This window comes from Papio anubis, chromosome 9 (genome assembly GCF_008728515.1).
Source record: "Papio anubis isolate 15944 chromosome 9, Panubis1.0, whole genome shotgun sequence".
Taxonomy (NCBI): Eukaryota; Metazoa; Chordata; class Mammalia; order Primates; family Cercopithecidae; genus Papio; species Papio anubis.
The window spans coordinates 102,561,956-102,587,510 of NC_044984.1; the positions used below are offsets into that span (position 1 = coordinate 102,561,956).

At 50.1% G+C, this 25,555-nt stretch overlaps 1 protein-coding gene across 4 annotated transcripts in view; it reads right to left on the bottom strand.

Annotated features, from left to right (window-relative positions):
• Nucleotides 1-1,549: 1,549 nt before the first annotated feature.
• Nucleotides 1,550-25,555, bottom strand: part of CMKLR1 (chemerin chemokine-like receptor 1) — a 52,812-nt gene continuing 28,806 nt past the window's right edge. For 3 of the 4 annotated variants that reach the window (XM_017946174.3, XM_003907104.5, XM_009181624.4), the window contains 2 exons: nucleotides 7,105-7,180; nucleotides 1,550-6,464 (listed from right to left, as the gene is read on the bottom strand). In XM_017946174.3, the coding sequence (XP_017801663.2) occupies nucleotides 5,346-6,464; nucleotides 7,105-7,107 (1,122 nt within the window). In that variant the 5' untranslated portion in view covers nucleotides 7,108-7,180 and the 3' untranslated portion in view covers nucleotides 1,550-5,345. Of the gene's footprint in view, nucleotides 6,465-7,104; nucleotides 7,181-18,297; nucleotides 21,455-25,555 lie in introns of those variants that run through there. The other variant, XM_009181623.4, reaches the window with a different exon arrangement.

The following is a 25,555-nucleotide window of genomic DNA, read 5'->3' on the forward strand; positions in this document are numbered from 1 at the left end:
ATATATGTATTATTTATAGGGCTTTATTATGTGCTCAGAGGGCTCCCCTGAGAAATGTAATTGTGCATTGGGAGGTACATTTGAATAATATTTACAATTAATTTCTGACAATAAAGCAATGCACAGAGGCCTCTGTGCAGCAGAAATGGGCCCTGGGTTGGTTTCCCACTAACCACTCCCCTGAGAAAACTTGGGTAGCTTTTAAATATCTTTCCAATAGTCCATTTCTCTCCAGCATCACCTCTGTTTACTCAGTCCAGATTCCACCATGGCTCATCTGAGGCTTCAGCAGCCTCCAGGCTTCCCCCGCTGCCCCTCTCCAACCTGTCCTCACCAGAGCAGCTAGGGGCATTGTTCCAGCATGCAGATCTGAGGTCAAGGCTAAAGTGAACTGTGATCATGCCATAGCACTCCAGCCTGGGCAACAGAGACTCTCTGTCTCTAGTGTGTGTGTGTGTGTGTGTGTGTGTGTGTGTGTGTGTGTAACATTTACTGGGGTTGTTTTCCATTGGGGGAAGTGTATAATTTTGATCATTGGCTGTCTGTCCCATAAGTCAATGAATGAGTTCAGGAGGACAGGAACTGTGTATGTCTTGATCATCTGTCTATATTCAGTGCCTACCACAGAATTAGGCAAAAAGGAGGTGTTAAATGCATTTTAATGGAATGGATGAATGGGTGGATAGATGGTTATGTAAGTGAATGGGTGAGTGGATGGATGGCTAGGCGGATATTGAGATGAAGAGCTGGGTGAGTGGATGTCGGAGTCAGTGGGTAAGTGGGTGGATGAGTGGACGTTGGGGTGGATGGGTGAGTTGATCTTGGGATAATGGGTGGGTGGATGTGTGAGTGGATATTGGGGTGAATGAGTGGGTGAATGGGTGGGTGGATGTGTGGCGGATATTAAAGTGAATGGATGGTAGATGTGTGAGTGGATATTGGGATGAATGGGTGGGTGGATGGGTGGTGGATATTAAAGGGAATGGATGGTAGATGTGTGAGTGGATATTGGGATGAATGGGTGAGTGGATGGGTGGGTGGATCTTGGGGTGAATGGGTGGATGGGTAGATGAATGGGTGGATAGGTGAATGGAGTGAATGGGTGGGTGGACAGGTGGGTGGATGTTAGGGTGAATGGGTTGGTGAAAAGATGAATGGATGAATGTATCACAGGAGCATCTGTCCTTGGGCCACTTGATGCAGTGCCAAAGAGTCTAGACCTGGCCATGAGGAGGCCTGGTTTGTGTCCCTTATCTGCTATGGTTTGCTATATTATCTTGGGTGAGTAACTACCACTTTCACATCCTCAGTTGCTAGAAAAGTAAAATAAGTGAAAATAATTTTTTTCGAAATGCAAATTTCTTGGAGCTCAAAGGTTTGGGAATGGCAGGTTGGGGACTTCAGGGCTTCTCCTGCTGCCCACAACATAGCTCTGTGACTTTGCACTGGCCGCGTCACCTCTCTGAGCCTCAGCTGCTGCTCTGTGAAGTAAGTGGGGAAGGCAACAGGGAGGTAAAGGCAGGAACCTCCAGAACTGAGCCACACACTCTCGCTTCAGTCTCTTTATTCGAGAGAAACTGTGTCCTCAAAGGGAGGAAGTAAGCAGACCCCATGCTGAATTATTTCACAGTAGAAATAGTAGATTCCTCTGTGGTCCTAGATACCAAACCCAGCAGCAATTTTCCAAACCCAGGATTTGGTAACCATGGGCCTAGGGCATCCCAGCCCCAGCAAGAGCATAACATGTTAGGGAGGAACAAGAGATCGTGGCAGGGCAGGAGTTGAGGAATCACCAACCACTTCCATCCAAACCAAACACCACCTCGTTTTGTAGAGTCCTCAAGGGAAGCTCTCAAAACCTCAGTTCCCTCATCTGTGAGATGGGACATATCTGGGCAAGATGAGTTTGAAGGTCCCTTATGGTTCTCACGATTGGATTCTATCTTCTCCCACCCATCCAGGCTCCCAATCCCACCAGAGCTGACTCTGGGTTCGAATTTGAGCCAATCCCTTCCCTTTGTCAGTGCCCAGTTTCCTCACCCCTTCTGAACCTCGCTGCCAGAATCTCTGTGCCTCTTTTCTGGAGGGGGACCCCGAGAACCTGCAGGGCTCTGTGTGACCTGGGATTTATCTAAGGCTGGCAAAGGCATCCTGGTGCCTCAGGCCCTTCGTGTTCTTGCTCTTCCCTGTTCCCTGTCCTTGCTGGCTCAAGGGTCAGCTGGAGATGGTTCTGAAATCCAATTCCTCCCTCTCTTTTGACTTCCATTCCTCTCCTCTTCTCTCTTTCTTTCTTCCTCCTCCTCCTTTTCCTTCTTCTTCCCCCCAACCTCCCCTTCCAAGGGCTGAAGAAGTTGGGCATTCAGGCAGCTGACCTGATTCAAAGCCCAGCTCCATACCTCACTAACTGTGCAACTCTGAACTACTGAAGTCTGCTCTTGAAGCAGAAACTCACTTTCTGCACCCCCCGCCCCCACCTTGCTATGATGTCCCCATCTGCCAGGGCCAATTTGAGGTTTCAATGTTTGTGCCTGAACTATCAGAGGTACTTCATGAATGCCAAATCCCTTTCCTTCATCATCATGCTCTGGGACATTTCTGTCCCCTCTTCTGTCCCTCCCCTAACCTCAAACACTGTCTTCTTTTCTTTTCCCTCTACCTCTTGTCCTCACAATCCCTCAGCCCACCCACCCCACTCAGGAGGCAGGGCTAAGTAAGGCCCCATAGCTGAGTCCTGGGCCCAGAGAGAAGGCTCTGGGCACTAAGTGTTTTGGTTGCCTGTGCAGCAATGCAGGTGAGCACACTTTGCACACTGCAGGGATGATATATGCATGACCCATGGAGATGCTCACGTGAGGCTGTGGGGACAAGACTGTATGGGACGTTAAGGCTGCATTTAAGTACTTGACAGGAACCTAAGTCAGAACAGGAAGACCAGCAGAGCAGCCAGAAAGAGGGAGGCCAGACTCTAAGGAGGAAAACAGCTGGTATGAATTGTGCTTCTGTTTATCAGCTTTTCCAATGACAACATGAATTCCTGGCTCCCCCAGCCTGGCCTGAACTGCCAGAAGCCCAGGAAAAGCAGCATCCTAGGAGCCAGGAGGCCCAAGTCACTGATGACTGCTGCTGTGACCTGGGACAGAGCCCGTCCCATCTCGTGCCTCAGTAAATGTGGAAAGGGGGGAAATGGGGGCCACTGAGCAATATTTAAAGCTCCCTTTTTGCTCTCAAACCATCTATGTTCAAACTCTTGAAAGCATTCAGAGACTCCAGCTTGGGGTCAATTCAGAGCTTCCTTGTCATAGGCATTAAGGCACAATAAGAGAAGGAACAGTTTGTCTCTTAATGAAGTGTGATTCCAAACAGCCTGCGGCCTCGGGAACTCGCCCAGCGCGGGGTAGACATTGCATCTGTTCGTTGCATCTTGTTGGAGAATCAACTTAACAATGAAGGGACTTGGAAGAGAACAGAATGTGGACACTTAGGAGCCAAAGGGCCTCGGACCCACAAGAGACTGCCTCCTGCCAGCCTTCCCTCCCCATTGCCTTGCTCTCCGGAGACACAGGAGGTGGGAGCCATGGTAGGAGGCTGTTAATTGCCGTTGAAGGAGCTGGAAGCCAAGTGCATTTTCTCTGCCATGTTGCATCATTTTTGAAAACTATTTGCAAAGTTTCTTAAAGGCCATTAAGATGTTCATATTCATTTGCAGAAGAATCAATATTTATGGTAAAAATCTCCAAACTTTTTAGGTCCTTCCCAACTCTGCAGCTTCATTTGAGTCAGGCAAACTGAAGTTCAAATCCCAGCTCTGGCAGAGACTAGCTGGGTACCTTTGGGCAAGTTACTTAACCTCTCTTAGCCTCAGATTCCTCCTACGTAAAAGGGAAGTTATAACCGTACCTAACTTAGGGTTGCTGTAATGATTAAATGAGAAAACATACATAAAGTGCATAATATGAAAAGTGCTAAATAAATGTAGGTTATCAATATACTAGAATAATCTCCACAGATAAATTCCAACTCGAAGAACAGAGTTTCTGGAGCGAGACAGAGCCAGGTTCAGATCTTAACTCTGCCACTGATTAGCTGTGTGATGTTGGGCAAGTTACTTTCCCCCTCTGGGCCTCAGCTATGTCATTTGTAAATGGGGCAATGACACTCTGTTTCACAGGGACGTGTTAGTATTAGATGAGAAAAGCCATGCCAGGCACCCGTATCCAGGAGGTATTTGGTGTCTGCAGCTCGGAAACACAGTTCAAGGAGTCCAGCTCCAGACTCTGTTTCAAGTGACTAAGTCCTCGGAAATACTCTTCTTCCCAGGGGACTCTCCGGAGTTGCTTCCCAAACTGCATTTTGGACCCGTCTCCAAAGGCATTGAGGAAATTAACCAGAATAAGAAGCCCCACCACCAGTGTTTTATTCTAAGCACCTCCAGCCAGAGCTGAGTGGATTAGGAAAGGCAGAAAAAATCCCTGTGATGGGGTGAGAGCAGCTGGTGAAGATGCCTGCCACAACCCCACCCCCAGGTAAGAGGGGCAAGGTGAGATCAGGGGCTGGCACCACCCTGACCCCCTAAATAGCTCCAGACTAAAGCACCATCAGCCTGCGATGTTCTAGGGTGAGCTGCTCCATGCCTGCATCCTTTGAAGGTTCTTTTCTCCTTTCTCACTCCTTTGCCAAATCTCAAGTCCTCATTGCATCCCTCACTTGTCTTGCCCTTGCAGAGAGCCCACATGACCTCTCAGAACGGGTTATCTGTCTTCCTAGCTGATCCGAAAGCTAAATTAATGGCCTATGGAGTTCATGGGCTGATATGTCACCTTCCTCTCCCAGGTCACCTATGCATTTCCACACACTTTAACACAGGGCAGTGACTTGAAGGTAGGGTTTTCTGGCCAGCTACTGATAATAGGTATACAAGGGCCAGGTGTGATCTGCATCACACCGGGTTTGCTCTGACCTCCCCACTGCTCACACCAGGAATGGACCTTGGAGAGTGTCATTTCTGGGGTGTGCACAGTAGGCAGCTTAATCCCACTGCCCTATGCCAATCCCAGTTCATGGCAGTGCTTTTGAGAGTTCTTCCTTTTTTGCTTTGAGTCAGTCAAGGCTGGTCTCCCAAGAAGCATAAATTGCTAGTCCAAGGCTGTGTGGAACACAGCATGTTCTGTCCACTAAGAGAAAGGGGTTCCAGGCCCTCGAGTCCCAGCATAAAACACTGTTCATCCCCATGCAAAATGCAGTGGGAATTGGCGGATGCTAAAGAGGTTCTTGCCTTGATCTTCAGAAGACATATCCTTGGGTGTCCCTGGGTTGAGAGGGCCCATTGAGGGGTTACCCGGTGAGGCTCAAAGCATGCTGGTCTCCCTCTCATTCATCGAAGTCCTCTCATTCATTGATGACATCTTGGTAAAGCTTCTATGGCTGGGGTAGGAAGAGTGGCCTGTGTCTTCACTTAGAGCATTGACCAGGCGGGAGAAGAGGGCCACCTTGAACTTCTTGAAGTCCTGACCCATGAAAACATACAGAATGGGGTTCATGCAGCTATTGGCAATGGCGAGGGCAGTGGCCAGCGGCAAACCCAGGCTGAAGACGGAGCCAGGCATGGCAGTGTGGTGGAGCTCTAGGAGGTTGAGTGTGTGGTAGGGGCACCAGCAGAAGAAGAAGGTAATGATGATGGTCACGATAATCTTGAAGGGCTTCTTGGTCTTGGCCAGGCGGTTGCGCTGCAGTTTGCAGACGATGGTGAGGTAGCAAGCTGTGATGATAAGGACTGGGACCAGGAAGCCGCAGAGGAAGCGGGTGACAGTCACCACCATGTGCCGGCTATACCCCACAGGGTCCATTTGGGAGTGAGCGGGCCACGAGGAAGACCCAGGTGTGGACAGGCTGAAGTTGTTGAAGCAGGATATTTTCCCATGCAGGTTGGCTGTGTCCCGGAAGACGAGAGATGGGGAACTCAAGAAGAAAGCCAGGACCCAGATGACCATGCAAGCCATGTAAGCCAGGCGAACGCTGCGGTGATTCTGGGACCAGACAGGGAGGAGCACAGAGATGCAGCGGTCGAAGCTGATGACAGTCAGCAGGAAGACACTGGTGAACATGTTGTGGATAAGAAGGAAGTTGCTGATCTTGCACATGGCGGTCCCAAACACCCAGTGGTAGTCCATGGCAGCATAGGTGATATGGATTGGGAGGAAGACATTGAACAGGAAATCTGCCACTGCCAGGTTGAGGAACCAGACTGTGTTCACTGTCTTCTTCATCTTGAAGGTGGCAATGATGATCACCAGACCATTGCCCAGAATGCCGAGGAAGCAGACGATGCTGTAGACCACCACCAGGAAGATCCTGGTCACCCTGGCTTCCAACGGGGATAACTCCTCCAAAACCACAATGGAGTCTAAATAATCAGGGTATTCATCACCATAACTGATGGAAGTATTGTAATCTTCATCCTCCATTCTCTGCAAGAGAAGACAGGGACCATTAGAGGAACCCTAGAGCTGGCTTTAAGAGGTTGACCAACACCAGCAAGAACAACAATGTTCTCCCTGACTCTGAGCAAGTCCAGTTTTGTGATTTAACCATTTCCTTCTTTGCTATTTTATTTGTTGAACAAATGCCTCTCCGGTACCTCCTACATGCCAGGCACTATTCTAAGGGCATTGCATCCTATACTCTCTTAATCTTCACAACAACTCAGTGAGGTAGGTAGGTTATGAGCCTCATCTTACAAGTGAGGAAACTGAGGCACAGAGAGCTTATGTCACTTGCCTGAAGTCCTACAGCTTGGAAAAGGCAGACCTGTGACTCGAATCCAAGCTTCAGAATCTATCCTTTTGACAACCATGTTTTCTGCCTGCCTAGGGCCCTCTCTTCCTCTAGAGCCTAGTGGGGGAGACAATTTTTCACCAAAAAGTCCCTCAAAGAATGGAAACATTGCAATAATGCTAAGTGCAATGAAGAAGAGGTATGTGGTGCTGTGAACTTGATTCCAACATGCTTCTAAAACCGAGTGGACAGCCTCGTTGTGATCCCTCTGTGCACCCAACCTGTCAGTGATCACTGGTCCCCTTTGGAGTTCAGACCACAAGGTTTCCTCACCATTCACTGTTGTGTTGTCTGCAGCTCTGCAATGTGAGTCATCAGCCAATCAGTCCCAGTACACAGCTAGAAACACCTGCAGGGAAGAAAACACAAAAAAAAGCAGCAATTGGACCCGGGCCTAAGAACCAGAGGGTTGAGTGGACCCAGCCAGAAATAAGATCTGTTTATTCTTATTCCCATTTTACAGAGAAGGAAGCAGAAGTTCAGAAAGGCTGTTACTCAGCCAAGGTTATGCAGCGAGAAAGGGATGGAGCCCCTTGAACCTAGGTCAACTGACTACCCAGGTCAAGTGCTGGACCCTTCATTCTAACCACTCCCCTCCCCCAGCACATCCCTAGCTGACAGCTGGAGTCAGGCATGAGTAAAGGAAGACACAGAGGAAGAGCATGGATGGCTCAATCCACTACCAGGTTGGGACCCAAATCCACTACCAGGGCAGGACCCAAAAAATACTGTTTCAGGCAGTGTGAGCACAGAGAAAACAGAAGATCCGCACAGAGTACCTGCTATGTGCCAAGAACTTTTATTCCTTGTTATTTAGTCTTCCTGGGGACTTTTCCAGGCAGGTGTTATGACTTTTGTGTTAAGAATTAGGGAGACTGAGGCTCAGAGAAAGAAGCATCATTCTCGCTGGACTTTCTCTGGGCCCGATGGGAACCATGAATGAGATGCAGGCTCTGAGGCCACAGCAGTCTGGTGTGAAGACAGACACAAATATATCCACCAAGCCTCCGCTGTGCAGACAACTTAAGTGGCACTTCAAGCAAGCCCCATAACAATCTTGCTGAGTATTTTTCCAATCTACAGAAGAACAAACATATTCTGAGGAGTTTGCAAGTTTGCAAGATCTTAGAGGCAGTGATTGCATGCAGGGTTCATACCTAACCCCAGACCCTTACGAGCTGTGTGGCTTTGCGCAAGTGATTTCTCTTCCATGAATCTCAGTTTTCTTGTCAATAAATGGGAATTCTCACTTCACAGAGTGGATATAAGAACTAGAAGCATCAGGAATGTGGAGCGTTTAGCTTGGTATTGGCACATAGTAAGCCCTCAATAAATACTAGTGACTGCATTATTGCCTAGAGGTGCACAACTGATGAGAAGGATTTAAAATCAGGGCTCTGATACCCCAGAGCCCATGCACTTTTTTCTGCCGCTCAAGATCTCCCCATCTTGTCAAATGGGCTCCAAACCAGATATTTCAGCTTGGCGAGACTGCCAATCGATGCTTCATTATAAATAACTCCACCCTTCCTGCACACAAATTCATTACTGATCCTTCCGGGCTTAAGGTTATATTTTATTACATAAAAGTCATCTTTTACTTTTATTAAATAAAAGCCACTTGGAAAATTCCATTGAGGGCTTTGCACTCAAAGGGCTCACAATCAAAGCTTGGGTGTCATCCCACTCTATGCTGGGACAATATTTCAGTAGTGCCCACCATGGGGTCCCCAAGGGTTTCCTGTGGCACTGGAGTGCAGAGAGAAGATGGGGACACTGGAGCTGGCCTCCCATGACTGGAGGAAACCTGACGGGTGTGCATGACTGTAGGGGGGAACGCATGTTGAGCTCTTGTGTATGCCAGGGACCATGCTGAGCCCTCAGTCCAGATGGTCTCACTTTAACCCCATGAGGGGCTACAGCAGGGCTCAGAGAGATCAGGACCCATGCCCAAGCATGCAGGCAGGGGCTGGAAGAGCTGGGATATGAACCACATCTGCAAAGTCTGGGCTCTTAACCATCACTCCACACTGCCCCTGAGACCATGATCTGCTCAGATTGATGACCATCACCAACCTTCCTTTTGGAAGAAATGACGAAGTTGACATTCCCTGTGCCAGACTGTGCAGGCACCAGAGATGAGGACATGGCCTTACTAGGGTCCCTTCCCAAAAGGAGCTCACAGGTACAAGCAAAGAGACAGTGTTGAGGCTGGGGCAAGACTAGAATGCCCCCCAGAAGCCCACAGGAGGGGCTGTTACCCAGCCTGGGAGTCTGAAGCTTCCTGGGGCCAATGGCATCTGAGCTGAGTTTTAAGGACAAGTATGAGTTAAGAAGGTGGAAGGCACAGAAAGGAGGAAGGGCATGCCAGGCATCTCCCCGTCTCTGACCTTCCCCTCCCTCATTGACAGTGGGCTGGGTGTGTGAGTCCCGAGAGGAGGTCGAGGAGGGTCTGAGACTCAGGACTGAGTGCTTTGCACAGCATCTGCAGAGATACAGCCTGAAGCAGACGACATCATGTCGGGCTCTCTGGCTGGGCTGGGAGCAGCTTGGGGTCAGAGGCCATGTTTTTTCATCTTAGACCTGGGGCCAGGCTGGGCTGGCACAGAATGGCGCTGACATCCTCCGGGCATGTCTGTCCTTCCACCCCTGACTCCTCATCCTTCCAGGAATTGAGTGGATTCGTGTCCCCTGTTGGTGCATTCCCCTCCACCCGAAGACCCCCCTCTGTCTCTGGAAGTGTAAGGGAGGCACAAGTCACGGGTTTGCTTTGAGCCTCTGCTCTGTCCTAACACACATCCCTCCTGTCCTGAGCACATTTCTGCTCCCAAACCAAGCGGAAGAGCAGACTCTGGGGCCCAGTCAGACTGCCTGCATCCACATCCTGGATCTGTAGGAACTCCCCTGTGACCTTGGGCAAGTCAGTTACCTTCTTTGCAGCTCAGTTGTCTTATCTGTAAAATGGGCTTGATAATAATAGCTCCTATCTCATAAGAAGATGGTTGTGAGGATTAAGTGCTTGGAACAGGTCCCCTTATGGGATAAGCACTATATCGTTGTTTTTGTCGTTGTTATTATTTCTCAGGCTTCCACTCTTAACTCCCTTCTAAAATGGTCTTTGCCTGGGATGCTGGGACGAGGCTAGGAAGCCAGAGGACCAGCGAGTTCCTGCCCACTTGTCTCTCCAGTTGTGGGATCAAGGGCAGGTCAGAAAGGGACATAGAGGCCGGGCACAGTGGCTCATGCCTGTAATCCCAGCACTTTGGGTGGCTCAGGCGGGAGGATCACTTGAGGCCAGGAGTTTGAGACCAGCCTGGGCAACATGGTGAAACCTCGTCTCTACTAAAAACACAAAAATTAGCCGGGCATGGTGACATGTTCCTGTAATCCCAGCTATTCAGGAGGCTGAGGCAAGGGAATTGCTTGAACACAGGAGTGGAGGTTGTGGTGAGCCAAGATCACACCATTGCACTCCAGCCTGGGCAACAGAGTGAGACTGTCTCAAAAAAAAAAAAAGAGGGACACAGGTAAAGATTTTGCTTCTCTAAACTCTAATGTCTCAAGTGGGGGTAAGAACACCTCCCTCATGCTGTTGGGAGAATCGTGTGAAGACAATGAAGCCTTTGCCAATTGTGAATTGTAAAGAGCTGTCAAATTCTAGTTACCCAAATTCCTTAAATTCTTCACAACCAGGAAGCTTATGAAAAAAGTATGTGTCACTATATATACCGCTGACCCTTGAACAAAACAGGTTTGAACTGCATGGGTCCACTTATATGTGAATTTTCTTCTGCCTCTGCCACCCCTGAGACAGCAAAACCAATCTCTCCTCTTCCTGTTCCTCAGCCTACTCAATGTGAAAACAATGAGGATGAAGACCTTTGTGGTGACCCACTTCCACTCAATAAATACTAAATATATTCTCTCTTCCTCATGATTTTCTTAATCACATTTTCTTTTTCTCTAGCTTACTTGATGGTATGAGTATGGTATGTAATACATATGACATAAAAATATGTGTCAATTGGTTGTGTATGTTAGTAACAATACTTCTGGTTAACAGGAGGTTATCAGTAGTTAAGTTTTGGGAGAGTCAAAAATTATATGTGGATTATTGACTGTAAAGTGAGTTGGTTCCCCTAGCCCCTGACTTGTTCAAGGGTCCAGTGTACATAATATGTACATACATATAGTTAACATATGCTTGATCTCTCACTGTATGTGCTTTGCAAGACTCCATAATAGCCCTGTAAAAATAACTCCTATTTGCAGATAAGAAAACTGAGGTTCAGAGAGGTGAATACACTTGCCTGGGGCCACACAGCAGGGAGCTCTGACTCCAGAATCTGACTTCCAAGGATCCCAAGTGAAAAGGCTCAGGCTCCTCCTGTTTCCCTGAGGGATTATCAGCTCTCATCCCAACCACTCTGACCTCTGTAAGCCTCAACCTTCAATCCTGATAGCCCAAACCTTTGTCACACTCCTGATCCTGCCACAGAGCTGCCTTCTCTGAGCCACCTTCACAGATTTCCCTTCATCTCCTCCTCAAGGCCTCTGCAGTCAGTTACCACATGAAATCACACCTGCAGTGCTGTGTAATTCCTAGTCAATGATGTTGCTCACTGACTCCCTTGGGGTACCCTTTGTGAAGCTCTCTGCCCAGTGAGAAATATGAGAAATACTCCGGAGGATTCAGGGTAAGGAACAGTGTTGCTTCTCTTGAGGAACTGGGTTGCTTTCTCGCTCTTGATCATCCATGGTCTACAGCTGATCACATTTCCCTTTTCAATGTGACCACAAGGAAGCTCAGAGTCATGTTTGTTGGCCAAAGGCACAGAAACCTCTAGGCTGCAGGTTTCTGCACTGGTTTTGGTTGGTCCTTATGTCTACATCCAGTTATACTTTATATTGGTTTTACTTCCTTGTAATAAGTAATAATTGACTGGGTGCACATAAGAGCCCAAACACTGTATCAAGCACTTGCACTGCATCAGCTCATGCGTCTCCAACAACCTCCAGGAGTGGTACTGCTATCACTCCCATTGTAAAGGGAGGAAGTGATGCTAGTGTCACAGACTTCAGCCAGTGACAGACCCACATCTGGGTTCACTCTGACTATGAGCCTTGCTCTTCACCACACTGCTTACTGGAAAGGAGAACACATTTACCGATATCTGTTCACACCTTTCCTGATGCACCAGGCCCTCCAGCTCCACCCTACAGGGACACCCTCCTTCTTGCTCCACTTTTCCTAGCCCCTCAGGGAATTCACCCTCCCAGTTTTCAGGATAATCTAGCTGAGGTCTGGGGTGCACACACACACACACACACACATACACACACAGGGGTTACTTCCCAGAGACCACATCATTCATCACAGCCCAGGCAGGCAGGCTGGCCTGAGAGCAGTTAGTCTGCCTCCCTTTCCACCCTCAGCTGCCCAGAGAACCCAGGGGAAGCCCATTCTCCAGGCCCAGCACCAAGATTCTGTCTGAGACCCTGAACTCATACTGGATCTGGCCCCAGGGCAAAAGCCACCCCGCCCTTAGCCTCCTGAGTTAGAACTCCCTAAGCCAGTCATACTGGTCCATTCCCTGGGACAGTCCCAGGAGGGATCCAGAAGGGAATGCCAGGGAGAAGGTGGCAGCACAAGGCCCACGTGTGGGCGGCAGGAGACTTGCTGTGTCACCTGAGCAAGCTGCTTCTCCTCTCTGGGCCTCAGATGTGCAATCTGCAAAATGGGGATGATAACAATACCCACCCCACCTGCTGTGCAGGACTAGAATGAGCTAAGGTGACAGGAATTTGTTTTTGGAGTCAGGACTGGGCAGCAGACGATCTCGAGAACACTTTCAGATCTGGGATGCCCTGCATATGCCTGCACCAGGTGCTCCTTCCAGCTCATCAGTCTTGCCAAGAATGTCAGAGAAAGACCCCAGAAGGTCAAGGCCCCAGAGGTCTGAGAGCTGTGCTTTGTGGGAGAGGCATGAACTGGAACAACTGAAACTTTTCTTGACCAACACATTTACTAGGTGGCAGTCTCTAAAAATCAAAATCACTTTTTTTTTTCAGTGTAGGAGTTTCCACTCCCTTTTAAATTCCTTCTCTAAGCTCAGCCTCATCCCTAGCAAGCATCCCCTTCTCTAGGAAGCATCCCCTCTCCCTCCTGTAGAAAGTGGAAGGATGCACTCTGCACTCCCCACCCCTGCAAAATGGTGCATCCACTAGAAGCTGTCAGTGCGACTTTGTTTGGGAAAAGGGTCTTTGCAGCTGAGATTAAGGTAAGGATCTCATGAAGAGGTCATTTGGGGTTACAGTGGGCCCCAAATGACAGTCACCATATAAGAGGAAAAGCAGGGGGAAGATTTCACATGGACAGAGAACAGAAGGCCATGTGGAGACGGAGGCAGAGATGGGAGGGATGCTGCCCCAAGCCAAAGAACATCTGGAGCCACTAGAAGCTGGAAGAGGCGAGGAAGGATCCTCCCCTGGAGCCTTCAGAGGGAGCATGGCCCTTGATTTCAGAGTTCTGGCCTCCAGAACCATGAGAGAATAAATTCCTGTTGTTTTAAGCCACTCAGTTTGTGACTGTTTGGTATGACCGTGCTGGAAAACAAATACACGCCCCATTCTGGCTCCTACAGGGTCCTGCTCACCCAGGTGGGGCACATGGCATTTATGTGATTATTGCTGGCTTATGCATCTGATTAGATAACAAGTTATCTGAGGACAAGACCTGGGTCTTATTCAGCTCCATTTCCTCAGACTGGAGCAGAATCCAGGCACCAGACAGTGCCTCTGGATACTGGGCTTTGTTCGGTTTCGTTTTGTTTCTCTGACACTACGGACCAGGGCTCCATGTGGCTTGAGCTTACTCACAGCATGGCAGCTTCAGGGGAGTGGGCTTGTTGCCTGGCAGCCCTGAGCTCCAGGAGCAAGTGTGCCAGGGAACATGGCCTTTTATAACCTATCCTTGGGGGTCAGTGCTTGGAAATCACATAGGGGTCACTTCGTTCATACTCCTTTTATAACTATTTTGAAATAATTACAGACTCACAAGCAATTGCAAAAGTAGTACAGAGAAGTTCCGTGTACCTATCACCTAATTTCCCCAATAGTAGTATCTTATGTAACTCTAGTGCATTACCCAGGATATTGTTTGATGAATGAACGAACGAATGAACGAATGCTTTTTTTTTTCTATCTCACTAGGTCTGTCTGGATATTACAAATAATAACAGTGACATTGTTGATGCCATAGAACATAGAACAACACAACAAAGGGATTAAGGGCCCAGAATACGGCTTCCCATCCATCAGGGCTGGACTCTTGCTCCATGACCTGTGAGCTGTGCGACCCTAGGCACATTACTTAGCCCTCTCTAAAGCCTTCATTTCAATATTGGTGCAATGGGGATAATCCAAGGACCCACCTCCTATGGCTATTGTGAGAATTGAAGAAGTGGTATTGGTGAAGCATTTGCAGCACTGCCTAGCATAAGGAAGTTCAACATTAATCATTAATAAAGTACTTCCTTTGTGCTGGACAATGAGCCAAGGAGTTTATCCCATCTCACCCAAGCCTCATGACCACCCTACAGGGTTAGGACACAATTGTATGCATTTTCAGACAGGGAGGGACATAGAGGCTCAGGGGGGTGAAATAAGCCCTGTGAAGCACGTTGCACTGTAGAGCAGAAAGCCAATGTTGTTATTTTTGTTATCAGCGGCGGCTCTGACCACAATCAGCGTCCACCCAAGTCTTTTTTTTTTTTTTTTTTTTTTGAGACGAAGTCTTGCTCTGTCACCCAGGCTGGAATGCAGTAGCGCAACCTCGGCTCACTGCAACCTCTGGGGTTCAAGTGATTCTCCTGCCTCAGCCTCCCAAGTAGCTGGGACTACAGGTGCAAACCACCACACCCAGCTAAATTTTTGTATTTTTAGTAGAGATGGAGTTTCACCATGTTAGCCAGGATGGTCTCGATCTCCTGAACTCATGGATCCGCCCACTTTGGCCTCCCAAAGTGCTGGGATTACAGGCATAAGCCACCGCGCCCATCCATGTCCACCCAAGTTTTCTATCAGTACCTGGTTCTGACTCTCACTCTGTCCAGTTCCCCAGGCCTCTCCCTCTGCTGCAGACCATGTCTTACCTGACAATGCCACCCAGGCCACCCACACAAAAAAGCCCTACTATGTAACATGTGCTCATCCTCCACCAGCCCCCAGCTCAGTGCCTGGCACATAGTAGGCACATAATAAGCACATGCTTTACTATTGCTGGCATCATAATTTATTAAACACCTACTATGTGGCAGGAGCCAAGCCCATTAGAAATGTTGTCACAGAATGTTCCCAAACAACCTTGCAAAGGGGACAGTATTCTTCCCCATTTTACAGATGAGGAGACTGAGGTTTTGGAAACATATACAGCTTAATGCCCATGTTGTTGCTGTTGTTGTTGTTGTTAGTGTTACCATTTGTGGCTCCACAAGATTGCTCATCTTGTGTTTGCGAATCCGAACTCCACCTCTCTGCCCTGAAGCTTAGCCCACGCGGGGGCCCAGACCCCACCCTTATAATGGGCTACACACACATACACAGGCATGCGTGCTCACACAGACACACACACTTCAAATGCACACACACACACACACACTTCCTGCCTCCAATGTAGGAAGATATTTACAATCTCCAAACCCAAAAAGGATTGCTATCTAGCGTACTCAAGGGGCCCCTTCCTGCAAATCCAAAAAACAGCGACCCTAACAGGACAATGGGCAAACGATAGGAACAGGCAATTGACAGGAGGGAAATCCCCAAACCCAGGCATATGACAAATTGAAGATCAAAGAAATGCACATGAAAACCACAACCAGCTGACATTCTACACCTTCTAGACTGTGGCAAGAACTAGAAAGCTGCACGCTTCCCAGGTTGGCTAGGTGGGAGCACAGGCACCTCATGCCATGCTGCAGGTACCTGCCAACCCCCTGTGATGGCTCCTGAGTGAATACCCAGGCAATGCTCCACCTCCCTGCAAGGAAGTACACAGGGAGGTGTCCATGTGCATTGTTTTCAGATATGTCTTCTTTCCCTAGAAGCAAATTCTCAACTGACGATTCTGGCAAAAGTGATTTATTAAGGAAGCATTTCAGGAAAAACTGGTGAGGGAGTGAGGAAGTAGGAGGAGGCCAGGCAGGGGTGCAGCATCCCACAGAGTCCTACAGAGGGTGGCCTTGGCTCACGCCCATCGAGGACCCTGGGAACAGTGCAGGTCACATTCCAAGAGTATTTGCATGCCTCCACCCTGTCCTGGAGTGCGCACTCCCAGCCGCTCCCAGCCTCTGAGGTCAGTTCGCCAACAAAGAGCCACAGGTGCTGGCTTTTGGGACCCTAATAGTGCTGCCCTACATTGAGAACGTGTCTGCAAAGCAGCAACACATGTTTTGCAAGAATCCAGCCAAATAGCAAGATGCACATTGAACACATTAGAATGGCTCCATGGGAGAGAGGGTGGGAGGGGTCACGGGACTAGGAAATAGGGCTACTGGGAAATGAGCGCTGTGAAGAAAGAAAATACAAGTGCAGAGGCTTCTGGGGGCCCCTGATGGAGAAGCGGAGGGATGGAGGGGTATAATTATGTCAGCCTTCCCTCCTCTCCTGAGGTCCAGAAAACCCCAAAACAATCAAACAAACACTCCAATCCCTGCCTGGGGCTCATGCTTGGGTGGTGCCCAACTCAGAGTCTTGGTTACTGAATCCCTGACCAAGCCACAGTGGCCAGGCAGGGGGCCAAACACTCAACCCTCAGAACCCCACCCATGTTCCCCGTTAGGCGGGAATGAACTTGGACCAGCCAACGGAAGTAACGTCAGCCCAGCCAGGAGTGGCTGTGCAGAGTCCTGAGCCCCAGTCCTTCCTTGCCAAGCCCAGCCCCTGCAGAGGGTGGGATGGTCACCAGGCAGATGATCGTGTCCTGCCCACACCCCCGCTGCTGGACCCTTGCTGGGAAAGGGACAGGGCCTCAAGGTCGCATCTGGCTCCTCCTGCCATGCAGAACAAAAGCCTCGAATGGACATTATTGGCTTAAGTTTTATTAAACAAATACATATACAGTCCTCTGTATGGTTCAACCACTATTCTAAACACAGCTACTAATGAGAAAACAGGCATACAGAAGGTAACTAACGTGCCCAAGGTCACATAGAGGGCTCAGGTAAGTAAGGTAGGTCCAATTAACCATGCTGAAAGAATGCTCAGAGACAGGCTTCAAACCCAAAGCCTGCTGAATTGACAAGCTCACTCTGTCCACTGCCTCGCCTCCTTGGAACATTCCAGAAAACTCTAGCTTTTGCCCCAGTGGAACCTCCCAAGGGCGCCCAAAACATCAATCTGGCAAGATTCGGGGTGTGCATTTTACAGACGGAGCAAGGCAAGGCTCCGGGTCCTCTGCGATTTTCTCCCCCAGGTCCCTCTGCCTCTGGTTAATAGCCTGAATGCGAAATGCCTCCAATCTCGGTTACAGGAGAAGCCCTTTGGAGGCGGGAGTCATTCATTTATTCACCCATCCTCCAAGGACATGTGGAGCCTTCTGCGCCCCAGTGCTGGCATGGCTGCTGGGATGCAGCACACCATGGGTGAGAGCACACCTTTTCTCTCTGCAGCCTCCCCCTAACCCTGCAAGGTCTTGGCATCAGTCCCACTTTACCAACGGGGATGTCTGAAGCCGAGGCAGGGGAGCAAGTAGCTTGCCTCACACCTGCCTGGTCGGTTGATCGATGACAGTGTCAAGCAGGGATTGCAGGGCTGGAGGAGAGCAAGGCTGGGTGTTTACCCTCCGGCTCCTTCCCTGTAGGGTCTCCATGGGTCGACTTGGCCACAGCTACACTCTCCAGGCGCCAAGAACCACTGCTCCCTCTTGCCCCTCCACCTAGGGGCAGTGAGTTCTCCTTGCCATTACCAGGACTGGGATTCAAAAACCGAGTTCATATGGATCCAGGGCCCCACCTCCTCTGGCTGTTCCCTTGCCGGTGTGTGTCCTAGGGGCTCAGTGTACAGCAGGGCCAGGGGCCATCTGGGCAGCAGATATTTGCCTTCTGCTTCCTTGATTAAACCCCTTTGCCCAGTGGGTTCCTTATGTCGCAAAGCACTGGCTGCTTTTCTGCCCTGGTCTGTCTGTCCTTTATCTCTTTCCCTACTTCCACCTCTGTCCTGTTCTTACTCTCTTCTGTCTCATATCTGACTTGTTCTTTCTGCCTCTCTCTCTCCCCCAGTCTCTGTGTTTGCCTCTCTTTGTTCCTGGCCCTCTCCATCTATTCCATCTCTCTGCAGTCTCCCTGTCTTCTCCGTCTCCACCTCCTCCTCTTTCTCTTCCCATGTTGCCTCCATCTCCTGCATGCCGGTCATCGGTCAGCCCTCCCCCTCTGACAGGCTCAGCTGCCCCTCACCTGCAACATTCCTCACCTGTGCTCCCAGCCAGCCCAAGCTTCCAGCAGCCGCTCTGTCAATCTGCTGTCTCTTTCATCGCAGCCTACCACTAACCTCTTCCTGAAAGCAGGCCACAGGCCAAATGCGGGGGCTTTATCAGGGCCTGTGGGCGTAAGAGCCCATCAGGGAAACTGGAAACATTCCTCGCTCTGCAAATGACCATGTTTGGCCTGGCTCCTGTCCCCATCTTCTCCTCACATGCCCCACCCTGACCGTCCAGCCAGATGGCTCAGACACCTCTCCTCCAGTTCTGTCAGCCTCCAAAAGTTGCTGGGAGGCCCCTCAGAGGACATCTCTTGCAGCAGGGGAAACAGACCCAGAGAGTGCATGACCCTCTCTAAATCATAGACAGGAGGGACTTGGTCTCTCTTGTTTGTGTTATATCCCCAGAGCCCAGAACTGTGCCTGGCACTTCCGTAACTTGTGCCTCAGTGTGGTGCACATAGACTGTTGCATAGATTTGCAAATAGGGAATCAGAGAGGTGAAGTGACTAGTCCAGATTCACACAGCCTTTAAGCATCAGCTCAGGATTTGAACCAAGGACTTTTTGACCCCAAAGCATAAGATCACAGCCTTAGCCAGCAGCTGAAATATAATGAGGCCTGCCAGTCACCACTCTTGCCCTCAAACATGTCTCTTCTGAGCAGCATACCAGCCTCCCCCAGGCCTGGACGACTGTAGGTGCTGATGTCTTCGCCTGCTGCCAGAGTTTCTGGGCTCGTCCCGTTCACCAGATCTCCTACCCTCCAGGGCAGAGAGAAGGGGCAACTCATCTCCCAAGGATGGCTCCAGAGACACCTCCACATCCCTGTATCCGCAGGCTCTGAGTGACTCGGGAACCTGGAAACCACACAGTGCCTGCAGATGTTCCAACCACAGGCCTGGCTGCCAGCCCCAGGACAGAATTAGCTCCGTGTCAGGACAGAATTTCCTGCCTGGTCCCACGCCCACATGCGGGAGCTCGCACTGAGTCACCGCAGCAGAGCACAGTGGCACGGGCTGCCTAACAGACTATCCCATTTTCTTTAGGATTTGGAAGGGGCCACGACGGAGCTTAGGACTCCATAAGAATGGGCAAAAAGAAGGAGCTTATGCCCCTGAACCCAGACAGCCCACCTGCTTAGAGGCCAGGAAGAGCAGCTGATGAGCACACGGACACAGGAAGACCCCCCAAAATATTCACGCCACTGCCTGGCATCCTCCCATTAGAACACTACTCCTTGAGCCTTAAAAGCATTTCCTTCCTCCCCGGGGATCTCTGTCTCCAGATCCCTGTCTGTTCTGTGCCCTACAGGCTGACCTGCTTGAAAGCTCAATAGGCTGTTTGCTCTCTGACCTCTGGTTTGATCTACAACTGCAGGCGTGGAACGTGCGGTTGGTGCAAACCCTCCAGCTCCCTCCCTGTCAGGGGTGTGCGGCCACAGTCACGCTCCTTGGGTGCCATAACTACTTCCTGCTCTAGCGCCTCGGTCTAGGGGCAGTGAGTTCTCGCCTTCACTGGACCCGGAGTGTGGTAGGGATCCCTTGTACTGTCTACCCTTTTGTCAGTCCTCCCCTGACTAAGTTCTCATTAATCACCTCATTTGAGTGGGTCGTCTGTCTCCTGCCAACACTCTGACTCAGAAACCAGACTCTCCACGCCTCCCCCTCCCTACCTACCCCCACATCTATCAACAAGTTCTTCCCATTTTGTCTCCCCAACAACTCACAAATCTGAGCATCACCTCTGCTTACCTATGTGGCTACCTGGGACTCCTAACTGGCTAGAAACCTATCTACCTAGTACATAGACAATTTTATTCCCAGTAGACAAATCTTTTCAAGAAGCAAACCACATCATGTCACTCCTTGCTGAAAACCTCTTAGCACCTCCTTGTTCTTAGAATCAAGACCAATGCCTTACTATGGCCAGAGCAATCTAGACCCTGCCTACCTGAGGACTGCGCTGAGGCTCAACCCCAGACCCAGACTGAACTCCGACCAAGTTCCATGAGAACACGCCGTTGCAAACTCAGCCTCATTATCTTATTGGACACCTAGCTGCCCTTTTACCATCTCCCCAGCAGCCATTCCTAGCCACAGAAGGTCCCCAACAAGAGCATTTGATGGACATCTGTCCTTCCAGGCCGGGAAGCCCCTGTAGCCCCCAGTAATGGGTCCCATGCACAAGCCCTAAGTATCCTCCCAGCCACCCAGCTTGTGCCTCTCCCCATAAACACTGCCCCAGCCCCTGAAGCTGCCCTATAAACAAATTTTCTCCCCTGCGCATATCCCACTGGACAGGGAGGCCCAGCACCATATTTTGTTAATCCCCTGACGTCAGCCTTGGGTCCACTCATGCAAATAATCCCCAAGCTATGAGCACATTGTAGCTACAGGGCAGCTGGTGCTGGGGCTGCTCACGGCTTGCTCAGGATGTGGTCGAGAAGGCAGCTCGGGTGAGTGACTTCTGCCCATGCTGGGAGCCAGCCTGCGGTGCGCACTTGGTGCGCTGTTCTGAGTGTGGGCTTGGAGTCTCAACTCTGGGAGGTGGCGGAGGCCCCACATGCCTTACAACCAGGTCAGCACAGCTCACCCTCTGCCCTTGCTTCTCTTCTCTGGCACCCTGAGATACCTAGAAAGTGGCAACTCAAGCAACTTCCCCAGCCACAGGGTCCCAATCTGCCAGGGGGCAGGGAGAAGGGCGCAGAGGTGGAGAACCCAGACTCATCTGCTCGGCAGCCCTTGTGTTTAAGTCCCATGCCTCTCTCCTTCCTTCTCTGTTGCTCTGGCAGATGAATGAGAAGAACATTGCACCAGGCCCCCCAGACTCACACAAGAGCCCTGGCCAGGTATACTAGATGCAGCGGGCCATCCTGTGAAGGAGCACTAGACCCTAGCGTGTCTGCGTTAAATAACATCAATCATAACCACCGTAGTAACTACATTCTAGTGAACACCTACTATGTGTGCTAGGACATTGAGAAGCCCTTTTTGAGCATCATCTCACCCAACCCCATGAGACAGTGACCCTTATAATGTCCATTTTAGAGCTGAGAAACTGAGCCCCAGGGAGGTTAAGAGTCTTGCCTCATGAGGTCAGGAGATTGAGACCATCCTGGCTAACACGGTGAAACCCCGTCTCTATTAAAAATACACAAACAAAATTAGCCAGGCGTGGTGGCAGGCGCCTGTAATCCTAGCTACTCAGGAGGCTGAGGTGGGAGAATGGTGTGAACCTGGGAGGTGGAACTTGCAGTGAGCTGAGATCCCACCACTGCACCAGCCTCGGCAACAGAGCAAGACTTCATCTCAAACAAAAAAAAAAAAAAAGTCTTACCAAGGTTATGTGACTGGTGAAGGGCAGAGGTGGAATTTGAACCCAGATGAAGAATCTCATGCTCTTTCTTTTGTAACACACAGGCTCTACTTAGCAAATGTCCTTAAATATATCCCTGACTCTTTGGTCCCTCAATTTCCCCATCTACGAAACAAGGAGGGTTGGAGTTATCTCAAAGTTCCCTCTCAGCTTTGAAAAGACACCATAACTGAATGAACCAAGTGTCTATTTCCAGCCATGGGGCCAATATAAAAACACAGCACGACTCTGCTCCATGCTGTGTTATCCTGGGCAAGTTGCTTTACCTCTCTGAGCTGCACTGGAGTCACCTACGAAATGGCAATAATAAAATCTTCCTTTCAGGAAATCGGGTCAGCGGGAGGGTCTGGATAACAGGATTTTCTGGGATCCTGACAGCTCTAAGATCTCTGGGCCAGAGGTTCAAGATTGATTTACATTCCATCTGTCCTGCCACTCCAAGAGCAAGACTGGGGTCCTGGCTGCCTGCAACAAGGTTGTCTGATGCATCTCTCATTCCAAGCTGCACGGCAGCTAAGAGCCCACTCTTGAGAGTCAGCTAGACCAGCTTCAAAGATCTTTCCTAGCTCAGTGACAGTGGACAAATTGCTTCTCCTCCCTGAGCCCCATCTGTAAAATGGGCTATTAGTACTTCCTTCCTGGGGTGAGCATGAGCGTGTCGTGACACAGTGATGTGGGCTTGGCACCTGGTACACAGCAGGAGCTCAGCAAATGTCTGCATAGAAAAACCAGCTTGTGATGTTCCGTGAGCCCCTGTCCCACAATAGAGAGGACAAGGCTGAGTCCAGCTGGCTGATTCTGCCCAAAGGAAAGGGCTTTGTTTCCAGAAATTAACAGAGCTCAGAGAGTAGCCTGGATAATGTCTAGAAGCCTCGGGAGGAGAGCCAAGCCGCAGGACAGAGATGCCTCTCGGCCTCCTCCCAGGCCCCTTCTGCGCCGGGCTGGATGAGGAAGCCATGGCTTCTGCCATTCCCACCCTGAGCTCGGCCTCCCACCTCCCCGGCATCCCTACATCCTCTGCAAGAGGCTCTGCAAAGCATGTTTCACTTTACTCAAGTCCCTCAGTTGAAACCAAGCTATTGTCTGGCCTCAGTCGGGACAGGGCATTAACACCTAACAAGGAGGTAGCCATGGCTGGGTGACCTAGACCCGCTCTCCACACCTCCAAGTCTCTTTTTCCACTTCTGGGGCATGTGGACCACCCAACATACCATGATGGTGAAGGAAAATAACCCCTGTGGCACACCTAGAGAAACAGCCAGCCCTTCGTCAGGTCACACACAATGGCACTTTCCCATCATTCTCATTTCACAGATGACAAAACTGAGATTCAGAGTCAGTGAAGTGAGCAAGTGAGCACATGGGTAGAACCCGGAGCCCCAGGCTGGGCTTCCAGCTTCTCCTCCCTTGGTTTTCCATGGAGTCATGTTACATATCGTCTGGAACTAGGTTTCAGATCTAGCTCCAGCACTTCCTGGCTGTGTGACGTCATATAGGTTACTTACCTCTCTCAGCCTCAGGAGCCTCCTGTGTAGCATCTGTCTCAAGGAGTTGTGAGGATTCAATGAAACAAGGCTGGTGAAGTGCTTGTCACCACCACAGCCACTGCATTAATAGGGAAAGGCAATTTCTTTCACAGGGTGAAACTGAGATGTGTTTCTACCGCTCCCACAGTGAAGCCCACTGTTTTAGGGTCCCAGGAGAATCTGGCAGGGCACAAGCCCCTTCCCAGCTCTCTCCTCTGCTCATTCCCTGAGCACATCTGGTCCAGCGTAGCCCCGCCCGGACCTCTCGCTGGCCGCTCAACAGCCTGTTCCCTCAACCGCAGGCCACCTTGTTCTGGAGACTTCCTGCCCCGTCTTGACTGTTCCCCTCCAGGGCTCCTGTCACTGTAGGAAGTGTGCTCAGCATGGGCCCAGGGAGCTGGGAATGAGGTTTGGCACCTCTTCTTGGGAGAGGTCAGAAAATAGAGGTTCTACTGGAGGGTGAGGACGGGTAGGGCAGGGGCCCCTCCAGACAGGCTGACTCAAATCCCTCAGGAGGCTGAGAAGCTTCCGACAAGACAATCTTGACATTGGGCTCAGCTCTGAAGGCCAAAGATTCTTCCTTCCAGTCCTCTAATCCTCCTGTTTCCCTTCCTCCATCCTTCCAAGAAATAGTCATTAAATTCCTATTATGAGCCAGGCCTGGATCTGAGTACTGGGGTTGCAGCAGGGAACAAACCAGACACATCCCTGACCTTGGAGTTGGGGTGGGGGGGTTGTCAGGGGTGACAGATGCTAAACAGTCAAGTAAGCAAACACATAATAAGGAAAGCAAACACATCTGGAGCCAGACTGCCTGAGTTTGAATCCCAGCTCTGCTGTGTGACCATGGGCAAGTCACTACACCTCTCTGTGCCTCAGTTTCCTCATCTGGAAAATAGGAGCCATCATTGCTCCTCCCTCACAGAGTTGTTACAAGGATTAAATGTTGGTAATGGGTTTATGTTGGTAACGTTTTAGAAGCATGCTTGGTTCATCTGAAGCTCTATGTAAATGCTGAAAAAATAAAATGAATATAATAGCAGGCAGTGATTTGTGCTGTGAATAAAATATAAAGAGGGTCATCTTTTCAGAGAGGCTTCTTGGAGTGCTCTCTCTAAAATAGAATTCCCCTCTGCCAGCATTTATGCCCTGTTCCACCTCTGAATGGAGACCTGAATACACAGAGAGGGAGACATGGGCTGGTGATGCGGAAGAGCATGGTAGCCAGTGGGAAGAGCAGATGCAAAGGCAGGAGGATCGCTTGAGCCCAGCAGCTCAGGGCTGCAGTGAGCTATGATTGCACCACTACACTCCAGCCTGGGTGACAGGGTGAGACCTCCATCTCCAAAAAAAAGCCAGTAGTGGGCAACATCTAAGGGTCACACTCCTTGCCAGATGCTGTGGGAGTAAGATGGCCCAGCCACTGCCTTCATGTAGAGAAAGTGGGTGCAGGAACAGATCATGGCACAGTCAGTATTCTGAGACGTCACCTAAATGCCAGGCTTCCAGCAAACTGGCCATGCTGGGCTTGCATTACAGAACAGTGTTATCCACAGTCCCCACCCCTCCCTATTTTCCCCTGGGGTAATAAGCCAGTTGCAATTTGCCATTGAGTTTGTCCAGGGCCTCTGCTGTGGCAGAAATAAGTGCAATCCAGTGAGAGAAAGAGGAACCAAGTCATTCTCACTTTCAGCTTTCATAGGAGAGCACATATTTCTTTGTGGACATGAAAAATGTTCATAAATGGGTCATTTGAGTCTCCTGCCTGGCCCTGTTGGTCACTGAGTGTGTGGCTCTGGCTCTGCACAAAGTAAAGGGAAAGGGCTGGGGAAATCAGGGGATGCTTCCTGGGGGAGGTGGCATTTGAGCTGAGCCTTGGAGGGTATAAAGCCTTTGCCAGATGGAGCAGCGGAGGGAAATGATATACATACCTGCAGAGGCACAGAGGCTTGATAAAGTGTGGATAGGGGCTGTGTGTGTGTGCGCGTGTGTGTGTTTGTCTTAGGGGAGGGGAGAAGGCAGGAGATGTGGCTAAGGAAAGAAGAGAGTTTCAGATTGTGAGATCCCTGCAAGCCATCAACTTCATCCTATGGGCAATAGGGAGCCATGGATGGTTTTAAGCAGAGGGTGCCATCTTTCTAAAAAGATTCCAGCTTCTAACCTGGGTGGCTGATGCGGGGGCTGTATTGAAGAGGAGAGGCTGGAGGCAAGAGAATAGCAAGAGGCCTGGTGAACTGAGGGCCCTTCTGCCAGTTCCAGGCTGACCCAGAAAGTGCAGTTTTTGGAGGCTCCAGACGTCAGGATATCCCATCAGAGAGCCGGGAAGCCCAGCAATCTCTATTTTTCTTG